Source organism: Echinops telfairi, unplaced genomic scaffold (assembly GCF_000313985.2).
Source record: "Echinops telfairi isolate 266 unplaced genomic scaffold, ASM31398v2 ScPeMD7_3;HRSCAF=10, whole genome shotgun sequence".
NCBI classification, from domain to species: domain Eukaryota; kingdom Metazoa; phylum Chordata; class Mammalia; order Afrosoricida; family Tenrecidae; genus Echinops; species Echinops telfairi.
This window is the reverse complement of record NW_022103899.1, coordinates 25581288-25592777: the sequence shown is the minus strand read 5'-3', so window position 1 is coordinate 25592777 and position 11490 is coordinate 25581288. Positions and strand designations below refer to the sequence as shown.

Genomic DNA, 11490 nt, shown 5'->3' with positions numbered 1-11490 from the left:
CCCCCCCATCATTCACTATCACTGACTACATTTTATATAAGGATAGGTCTTAAATGATCTTTTTAACAACGAATACAATGCCATTACTTTTCAATGTTATTCTGAGCATAATAGACCATTTTGTCTGATTCAAAGTGGCCAATCCAAGTTAGCTTACTCATGCCTAGGATGTTGGTCTTGCATGCCACTTCATTTTTAATGACTTCCATTTGCCTAGGTTCATATTTCTTGCATTCTATATTCCAAGTGTTAATGGATATTTGCAGGTTTTTCTTCTCACCTTGCTTCATGCCTCATCAGCAAATGAAGATTCTAGAAACTTTATTCCACCCACGTCATTAAGGTCAAGTCTTCCGATTGAGGCCCATTTTCTGACATAAGATCAGACAATATCCCTCTGCTCTTCACAGAGGGCTAAGTCTTTTTTCCAAGTTTGTCGTTGTCTGGAAGCTCTTTTGAAACCTGCCCCACTTAGGTGACTGCTGCTGTTTGAAATACTGCTAATATAGCTTACAGCGTTCGAGTCATACAGTCGCACATCATGCTGACAGATGACTCAGTGGCCTCAGGTGACAAAACAGCTTCATAGAGTTTCCAAGGCTGCATATCTTTACAGATGCCGACTCTGTAGAATGGCTGTTGGGTTTGAACCACCAAACTTTTGGTTAGTGGCCAAGCCCTTTAACCTAGCACTGTAAAAAACAAAAAGCTCACTGCCATTGAGTCAATTCTAACTCACAGCTACCCCATAAGGATAGAGCAGAGCATCCCCTTGGGGTTTCCAAGGCACTAACTCTTCACGAGAGTAGAAAGTGTCATCTTTGTCTCATGTTGCCCACTGGTGATTTCACACTGCTGATACCTTGTGGTTAGCAGCCCAATGCATAGCCACTACTCTGCTGGGCTGCTCACCTTGCACTCCAGTAGTGGTAGAAAGTAAGAAATCCTACACAACATATCACTATTATCTCTTCTTTTAATGTTAGATCGTTTCTTTGCTGCTTCCTGCTTCATCAGTCCCTGCAGCTATATGCCTCAGAAACAAAGTCCAGCTTAACATCAACCCACAGACTGGAGCTGGCCTGCTGACGTAGCCCCTTCTACACCTGTGTATGCCACTTCCTTGATGTAAAGTTCTCTCTCTCTACATTTGTGTGTGTGCGTGTTCATTTGTCTCAAATGAAGTCCGTGACAACTTAAGACTTTTCTTAACGCTTAAGACAAGTGTTATAGCTAAGAGTCACTGTTTATGCTTTTCTAGAGAACTCGGCTTGGTACATTTGATACCAAGGATAGGGTTCTGGAGAAACAAAACCATAGTGATGAGAGGGTGGAAGTGTGCCTGATGTCAGTACCCACCTTGCTCTGAGTAGTTGACTGACTCCTAGTACTCTCCAGTGAGGCTCACTCTGCAAGATTCCTACGTGGCCTCAAGTTCCCCAGCAGTCTGAAACTTGGCAGCAGAGTCGCTTAGTTTTGTAGAAGGCTACGGAGCAAGGGATGGTGTTCTAATAGGACAGTATTAGTGGGAATACTTACTTGAGTTCAGGGATCAAGTGACAACTTTGTCGTAAGGGAACAAGATTGAAGGTTAATAGCGAAATACCACAGTTTTAGGTAAACTATAGGGTCCACAGAAATCAATAGCTAAAAACAGCCCATGAACTTAGTTTCCACGTTCCTCCACGGAGAATTATACTACAAGGCTAAATTCTGTGCTTCCTACAAGTATTTTCAGTCCATTGACAGCCCCTCTAGTCTAGATGTAGTTCACCTGTCAGAGGTTTTTTTATAGTAAATGATGTTGCCTCATAACACAACTGGTATTCTACATTCCTCTTAACTCAGTATATTTCTAGAAAACGGTACTGTGTTTGTTGCTACATACGTAGTGTGAGCGTGGACCTACTTAAACATCCACTGCCATCAAGTTGTCCCAACTTATATTGACGTAGTGTAAATACATGTGATGATTAGATTATTACCTGTTTAAAAAGTCCAAGAATTCTTCATGTTTATTTCAGAACACTACCTTTTAACAAATTGGTCCAGAGGGCAGCAGAAGAAAAACATAAAGAATTCTTTATTTCAGAGGTAATTATTTTTAACGTGTTTTGAGGACATTAATATCTATATGCTGAAAGGATTTTATTTGTAAAGAATGTCAAATATATAAGAACTATAGTCGTCTCTGATAATCATTCTTAAAGTTTAACAGAGTTTAACTCTTGCGATCTATCATCTTTTAATCATCAAATTACTGTTCTGTGCTTCATTCAGTTATAAAATGGAGATAAGAGCAGTACCTACTTCATAAGGTTTGTGTAAGGCTTGATTAAATAAAAGCTATAACGTTCTTAGAACAATGCCTGACACATAGGAACTATTCACTCAAAGCTCACTTTCTAGATTTAAAAAATTATTTTAAAAAATACAGTAGTTTATCTCTTATTCTACATTTGTGTTATATTAAAGAAGTTTATTTTTGGCCCTCAAAATTACATTGTGGATCATGTGCATTATGCAAGTGAGAAATCTTTTGTTAATAGTCTTAAGACTGAGTACAAATAACTTCAGAAGTAACGTCTACATAAGCATTATGGTTTTCAGAATTTATTTTATTGTTTTGTGGATAAAGTCATTATTGCAAGAAACATGTAAAAACAATTCTTCATATGGCCACCAGAGAGCATTAGTAGAAAGGATAAGATAACTGAATTTAGAAAACTGCTTAATTGGGTACGATTTTAGGACTTGTTTCCTTCCTTCTGTCATTGCTTCTTGATGTTTTTAAATGAATGCTGATACAGTGTTTCTTTGGGTTGTTTAGGATGAGAAGTACTACTTACGGTCAATTGGGGAAGATCCTAGAAAGGTAAATATTATTAATCTATAACAATTACTTGAAACCTAAATGGATGTGTGTATATGTATATATAGATATAGATAGATATAAAACCAGTGCTATAAATTTTGTACATACTGCCTGACATACATGTTTCATCCTTTTCCATTCTTTTCTCACTGATTGTGTCCTGGACCTAAAAATAGATTATTGGAAGTTGATTACTTGTTGTGAGAATGATGTTGGCAACAGATGTACAAATGTGTTTGACACAGTGGGTGTATGTATGGATTGTGATAGAGTTGTACAAGCCCACAATAAAATGATTAAAGAAAAGAAAGTTGATTCCTTATCTTTCACGTAGGACTATAGAAACATAGTGTTTAAAATAATCTTAAAACTGGTCATTTGGTCATAAAACATGTATTTCCCCGCAGCCAAGAAATTTCTTCTGTGTACTTTACAAATGTCCATTCAACTAAAACAATTTTAATGAAAAGTTATTATTAAAGATCTTGTATAATTCACTCTATAGGCTTGGACAGTAGGAGTCATACCACCTTCCTTCTGAATACTATGGCATGTGCTCCGAGTGAGTTCAGGCGGCTGTCATGTCATGTGATTCCTGAAATGGTCCCAGTAAAGTGATCTAGTACCTCTTTCTCCACTTCATTCTTTTTCCTTAGTAGAACCCATAGGTCAATGGCATTCTAGTTGTAGACTCCTGAATGTACAGTGCTTTGTATTAGAGTCCCTTAACAGTGGTGATATTGTTGAATCTGTATTTCTGCTATATACGTATTTCATTTTAGAAGGACCGTGTGTTGGCAGGTATATTCACATCATAGTACTTTAAACAGCAAACCAAGTTTTGCCCCATTGTGTATATTATGGGGTCTGATGGTAATCGTGAATAAAATAAATGCCAATCTTTTATTTACTATTAAGTTCTCCAGATACCCTTTTTAAAAACTCTAATCCTTTGTTATGTTTTTCTCAATGCAGGATATTGCAGATATCAGAAAGCAGTTTCCTTTATTAGAAGGAGACATTAAGTTCCCAGACTTCTTCAGAAAGGAGCAGTTCTTTTCAAGTGTGTTTCGTATTAGCTCACCGGGATTACAACTCTGGACTCATTACGATGTATGTTACACAACTGCTTAGAGATGTAACATTCCCAGTTTTCGCTTCTATAAAAACCAAAACTCCCTGCCTTCAAGTCGATTCCATCTGATAGAGACCCGATACAGGACTGTCTTTACAGGAAAACAAAGCTTCATCTCTTCCATGGAGGAGCTGGTGGGTTCCAGCTGCTTGCCTTGTAATTAGCGCCCCAATCCATGACCACTATGCCACGAGGGTCCCTTCTAAAGAACACCCTGAAGATCCTTAACAAACAATTTGCTAGAACGTAGCTTTTGAAATTAGATGTTCTCCACAGTGGTGCTATGGGAATGGATTATTTAGTTCTTCGTATTTGCACTTCTCTGTGGCTTGTTCTTGATCCATCTTTGTGTATAGAGGGTGATTCAAAAGTGTTGCTATAAAATCATCGAAACCTTTATTAAACAAAAAGTATGAAGATGTGAAGGTATGATTTCTCAACTTACCCCTCCTCTAGGTCCATACACTTTTGAACCATGTTGCCTTCACTCTTAACCTTTCCCTGAAGAATTCTGCACTTGATATTTACCACCTAAAAATGGTAGTTTAGGGCATCCTTGAGGGATTTTTACATCGTATTTCTTTTAAATCTGAGTTTTGAGAACAAAAAGAAGTGTAAAGGCAAAATCAGGGAGGGCTGTAGGGTAGTTGGGGTAAGATTTCCCAACAAAATTCTCCAAGGACAGCCTTTTGTGCATTTGGACAGTAAGCAGGTGCGTTGTTGTGATGGAAAGGATTCTTGGGCATAAGTCCCTGTGATCACCCTGTGTCCTTCCAAACAGTCTATTGAGACTTCTCCTTTGGGCTTCCTGAAGTCAGTTCCCATAACCTCTGAGCTGCCTTCAGTCTATTTATTTATTACTTTTTTACCCAGAGATTTTATTTCTTTTATTATAAGACATATAGGTAAAAACTTGTATATTCTGAAAAATATAGAAATGGTAATAAGATGGGCAATTTTTCCTATCAAATATGTTCATGAATATACTTTATCAAATATTAAAATGGTGGATATTTTGCAAACTGATGATCAAGCAGAGCTGTGCTGCCTTGAATTTAAAAGGCTCAGCAGATCGTTCATGAGCTGCTTTATTATTATTATTATTATTATTGAGCATTGAACATTGCTCTCTTGTATCAGTAAATCTAAGACTCAGTCCAGTTACAGTTCACTTTATAAAATCATCTTCATTAACTTGAAAGACTGATAAGAAGATCAGCTCTTTGAACTAGCTGATGTTCCCACAATGCTTTTGGGACTCATCAAGCTAACAGCCTGAAGCCACGACACTTAGCCTGGAAATGCCAAACTATGTTAGAGCTCAACTTAAGTAGAAATCACATCAGCAGTCATTCCTCAGCTGTCTTACAGCACTCCGGATTTCAGACACAATGTCTCCATTTGTCGAAGTTGATGGTCATACCTCTCTTAGGTCATCTTGGAAGTTTTCGTGACTTAACACTAGGTTTATGGGATGCGTCATTTGACACATTTTGATTTCTTCAATGAAAATTACAGGAACCATTTACATTGACCTATTTATGCTGACTTTAAGCCATTTAATGAGACAAATTCATTTTCTTCTAAGCCATCTAATCTTGGAGTTTTCTGTGTGGCACACCTACCTATCCACAGATAGGTGTCTATTTGATGCAAACATAAATTGAGTATTAATTCTAGTAAATCAGTAATTCATGGAAGCATTACTTCAGTAATAAATATAAATGTAGTCCAAAAGTTCTTAGAAAGTAAATATCAGAGTGGCCTTGTTCTATTCCTTTCTCTGTGGGTGCCGCTGACGCCTCCCAGTTCTCGCCAGCCTTGGGTCTGCTGTCTCCCTAAGAGGGATCATCATGCCGTCAATTAAGTTACACAATTCTGATGGAGAGATATTTGAAGTCAGTGTGGGAATTGCCAAGCAATCTGTGCCTATCAAGACCATGTTGGAAGATTTGGAAATGGATGCTGAAGGAGATGATGATCCAGTTCCTTTACCAAATGTCAATGCGGCAATATTAAAAAAGGTCATTCAGTGGTGCATCCAGCACAAGGACAACCCTCCTCCTCCTGAGGATGATAAGAACAAAGAGAAAAGAACATGATATCCCAGTTTGGGACCAAGAATTCCTGAAAGTTGACCAGGGAACACTTTTTGAACTTATTCTGGCTGCAAACTACTTAGACATTAAAGGTTTGCTTGATGTTACATGCAAGACCTTTGCCAATATGATCAAGGGGAAAACTGCTGAGGAGATTCGCAAGACCTTCAGTATCAAAAACAACTTTAATGAAGAGGAGGAAGCCCAGGTGCGCAAAGAGAGCTAGTGGTGTGAAGAGAAGTGACAAGTTGGGCCTGCCACTGTAACACTACTTCTCTCAGTGCTGCACTAGAAGATGTGATCTTTGGACTCTTGAGAAACTAATGGCCAAAGTGGGAACTGAAGACTTTTCTTGAAGGGTGTGTGTTGGGGAACATGGACAGCCCTTTTTCTTTGGATTCAGGCTGTGTGCAGTGAAGAAGTTGCAAAACCAATAAAATTCAATAAAATATTGAAGGGGAAAAAAAGTAAATATCAGATGTAGAGATAAACAGTACAGTAAAGATTGTCATGCTAACCGACCCAAGCAACCTTTAAAAACAATACATCTAACCAATATCTCAAATGCTGTATAATTTTAGATATAAATTTTATGTATAGTATTACATAATATCATTTATAAATTAATAGCGAATAATTATGTTAGTTTTTTTTAGAAAATGCGGTTTTGTTCACCTGTCAATTTTACTAGTGTCTATAGAGATAGGTCTATGAGATGTCTGTAAGCCTGTTGTTAAAATAATTGATCTATCTAAAACCTGCTTTAGATGGGGGGCAAGGCTCTAGTGCTTTGGGAAAATGTCCACCTGAGTTTTGTTAAAAATTTAATATGCCCAAGGAAAGTAGTTTTTTTCCTTGTGCCAAAAGTGAACCCCTTTTGGGGGAAGACACCCTACCAATTGTGTTACTGAGAGAATTTGTCTGTAGCAATCTTAACTGCATACCTTTTTAAACCTGCCCATGTGTGATCTGAAACTCCAGTAATCCTATTGTTTAGTTTACCCTGGTATAGATACCACGTTTTATGAAGAAATCTTCCATATGTGAAAAAGGGCATAGAGAGAGAGAGGGCATTGAGACAGTTGCAGATTCGATCAATTTGTGATATCAGGGGTCATAAATATGTGTATGGAAGTTATACCTGAGGAAGGCAAAGCACCAATTGTAAGGATGTGGGTCTGTCTAAAAGCCTTAGAGTGTAATAACCCCTGATGGTGGCAAATGTCTACTGTATTTGTAGGGCAGCGAGAGGCATAGGATATTGATCGTATTTATTCTACTCAGTGCTGTGGAACCACCCCTGTAAAGGCTTATCTCTCCAACGGAGCCACTGGTCTTTCAGAACTGCTTACCTTGTGGTTAGCACCCCAACTCATAAAACACCATTACCACTAGGCCTCCTTACATATCTGCATGTATACGTAAATATTTTAAAACATTAAAAATATTGTGCGTGGTTTGGAAGAAAATTCAAAAGCTAAAATAATCCCCAATGATTTACAAAGGATATGCTTTAATGTTTTTTGTTTTATTCTGAATCAAACTATTGTGTTTTAATGCGTACATTTTATAATTCAGCACAGGACCTCTTGATAGTATTTCAACATAGTAACTGATTAAATGAAATCACTCTGCAATCTTATGAAACCTTTGTTTCATAAAGGTCTTACATGAACTGCATGGGGAGAAAATGAGTGGTAGCTCAAACACAGTTTTAACTATATTCCATGGTTATTTTGAATTCTAAGTGATCTCCCTTTTACCTTGAATTAGAAAGGATAGAACATATAAAATTTTCTTAAGTTAAAATTCAGTCAAAGGAATTGTAACTATAAAGGTCCACATAAGTACTAAGAGGAGGATAGTGTTAGAAGAAATGCATAGGTAGAAAGAGTATGTTAATCATTAATAGATCTTACTTAAATAGATGTTTTAGTTCCTTGTCTGAGAATTATGTGGCTCTGACTTCTAACATTTTGCAGCAATGAAAAAAAAAACCTTTGCAAATAAAAAGGATCCCAGGAAGCTTAGTGGTCACAGTTAGGCTGCTGGCCACGAGCGCAGTAGCTTGAAACCCCTAGCTGCTCCGCAGGAGAGGGAAGGCTCTCTACTCCTGTGGAGAGTTGCGTTCTCCGAAGCCCACAGGGCCAGCGCTGCCTTGTTCTGTGAATCGACGGGTCACTGTGAGTCGGAATTGACTCGAAAGCAGTTGCCAGATTATATTCTTAAAGAAATAACATAGAAAGTAACGTGCCTGTATCCAGATTGTTGTGCCGTGGTTAAGTGTGTAGCTGCTAACCGAGGTTGTGGTTTACACTCACCAACTGCTTTGCAGTGCAGAGTTGTGGCCGTCTGCTAACATGGAGGAATAGCCTTGGGGACCACGGAGGGCAGTTTTATTGTGCCCCTGAAGGTCACTACAAGGTGGAATCCACTTGATGGCAAATAGTTTATAGTCAAATTATGGTTGGTTGTACATTAAAAAGGTTGAGTAGTGGTTGCAGCAGTGCCTTGCATTTTTCCAGGGCTTTTAATCTATGCTCTAGCATTATAGCATTCTTTGACAGACAAGTGAAGTAAATAGTAACTAAGGAGAGCTCAGATAGGTTTAATAACTCTCACTACCGGTTAATGGCAGGTCAAGGGCAATATAGTCTCGTGACCCAGGTTTCCTAATGACTTACTTAACCTTTCCATGGTTAAAGCAATGCTGTAGACATGTTTTTTTTAAAGGCGTGGTAGTATGTGGAATCCACATGCTTTCATTGTTCAAGTAGAATAAATAGTTTTAGGTTATATATGTTGTCTATTGAAGCAGACAACATTTCTGCTAAAGAGTAGGATTTACAGTCGGCTGTTTAGAATATTTTGGTTTTATTTATTTGAATGTTAGATATTATTTATCGATAAGTTTTTATTGGTCTTCAGATTATGGATAACTTCTTAATACAAGTGACAGGAAAAAAGCGTGTTGTACTATTCAGTCCTCGGGATGCCCAGTATTTATATTTATCAGGTACGTTCACGTGTATTACATTTACATTTCTAAAATCTGGTCTATTCATTGACTGTTTTTGAGAACTCTTTTTATTCCCATAGAACATCTTAGGATTTCTTTCTAATTATGATGTATTGTGTTCTGCATTGTGTATGTGTACACAGGTAATGATAGGGTACATGAAGAACGAGATTTTTCAGGTTATCTTAATTATGTTGCAAGGGTGCCAATGGCCATAATTAGAGGGTAGGTCATTGGAAATTGTCTGAGATTTCAGGAGAATAGTAATTGTTCTCTTCAGGTGGGTTCAGTAATTGTACAGAAAAGAATCAATTTTCATATTTATATTTGTGGCTACTTTTAAAATTTTACCAACTTTTTTCCATCTAGATTCTTTTTTTTGAAACTCTTAGGTACTAAATCAGAAGTACTGAATATAGATAAGCCAGACTTGGCAAAATATCCACTGTTTTCCAAGGCTAGAAGATATGAGTGTACCCTTGAAGCTGGAGATGTGTTATTCATTCCTGGTAAGAATTCTAAAACTCAGTAGTATGCTGTTTATAAAATCTGTACTCTGCCACTCGTCTTTTGTGTGAATTTTTTAAGATAAAGTCTATTTGCTATATGCCCTGACCTATATAAGAAACTTGCATACACAGGTGTGTGTGTGTTTATAAAGTGGTGTTAAATGACCTCATGTCTATTCCAACAGTGTCTCTGCTGTTTAAAGTACACATAAGCAAATTTTTGTAGAACTAGATTTTATTTTTCAGAGCCCACCACATAAACATAATAGCACTCTTAAGCTATTTGATTAAATGACACTAAGCAAGACACTTTATAATTGGGAAAGTAATGTGCCTATTTGTTTTATTTTGTTTCACAATCATTTTATATCTAAAATAGTTGCAAATTTTAGGACTATGTCATTTAAGTGTTTACTAGGAAATAGTAAATAGTTAAAAGTAAAATAGATGAGAAATTTTATTAAAAACCAAAATTTTACAATCTCAACCTTTGATACCTTTTGTGTACATTTTTCTGTAACAGTCTGAATTGGAACTCGAACTCACTGCCATCAATTCCAACTCCCAGGGACCCTGTAGGAGAGAGTAGGAGTTCCCCCTTGGGTTTCCAAGACTGTAACTCTTGCTTTTTAAACCATTTTATTAAGACATAATCCAGACACCATACCAATAGTTCAGTCATATTCAAGCAGTGTTGTATATTCACTATCACAATCATTTTCAAAACATTTTCTTCCTTCTCGTGCTCCTTGACATCAGCTCCCCATTAACTCCCCCCCCCCCCAGCTACACACACCTTTCCCCCCCCTAGGAACCATATTCTAGTCATTGTCTCCATAGATTCTCACAACCTGGGTTTCATATACTGAGAAACTTATAAAAGATACATAACAGAGAGGCAAAAACACTACCAACAATATAATAAGATACAACAGAGATAGTCCTGGTTTGAGAAATAAAAGAAAATATTAAAAATCAAATAAGCTCAAAGTGAATCAAAAGATCAAATGACAAGGTTTTAATCATTAAAGTCACATTTATCATTTTAATGTACTAAAATTATATCCAATACTCTGTCTGATAACCAGGTTATTCCCATCCCTCAATTATGGTCAGAGGGGAATCACCAGAGGCTTATTCCATGTGTGGATCCTCTGAATGTACTTTGGGCTTCCACTGTCATTTACAGGCTTCCGCAAGCCAGAATTTCACAATGTAAACGGATCCTTCTCTCCTTCAGATTTGGTTTACAGCGTTACAGCCCTTGGATCACGGACTCGCACATTGCTTCCACACGAGCCTCGTTGATGTCTCACTCAGAGGGCTGCTTGTGTGAAAACAAGCCTCTAAGACCCCAGCTGTAGTTTTTTTCTGATAGCCAGGGCACCACCTAGTTTCTTCTTGACAGTCTGCCGCAGCACCCATAGCCTCCGTGCTTTCTTTGGGGGGTGCTTATGGGGCTGGGCCATATCTGAAAACGTTATTCTTGGATTGGAGCTAGGATTGCGTGTGAGCCCAAATCAGTTCCTAAGTCTTCTTATCTGCCTATAGTTCACCTTAGAGATAGCTTTGTTATTTCATGAAAGAGGATCTTATTGATCATCTCCCTGGAGCATAAAGTCCTTCTGTGTAGTGCCATTGATGTAGTCCATGGTAATGTAGTTAAAACACTATTGAGAAGTGTAAATACATAGATTGTTGACTTGCACAGATTACGTCCTTAATGTGATTGGAGCCTATTTAGACAAACAATGGAAGTCTTAACACTAACTCTTTATAGGACTAAAAAGCTTCATCTTTCTCCATGGAGCGGCTAGTGATGGTTTTGAACTGCTGACCTGACTCCCAACACA

General features: G+C 37.7%; 1 protein-coding gene and 1 pseudogene across 1 annotated transcript in view; both read left to right on the top strand.

Moving 5' to 3' along the window:
• Nucleotides 1-11490, top strand: part of TYW5 (tRNA-yW synthesizing protein 5) — a 22804-nt gene that overhangs the window by 8305 nt on the left and 3009 nt on the right. Inside the window, exons 3-7 of the mRNA XM_004701525.2 lie at nt 2025-2094; nt 2831-2875; nt 3851-3988; nt 9038-9125; nt 9521-9637. Coding sequence (XP_004701582.1) covers nt 2025-2094; nt 2831-2875; nt 3851-3988; nt 9038-9125; nt 9521-9637 — 458 coding nt within the window. The remainder of the gene's footprint in view (nt 1-2024; nt 2095-2830; nt 2876-3850; nt 3989-9037; nt 9126-9520; nt 9638-11490) is intronic.
• On the top strand, nt 5209-9119 carry LOC123522282 (annotated as a pseudogene).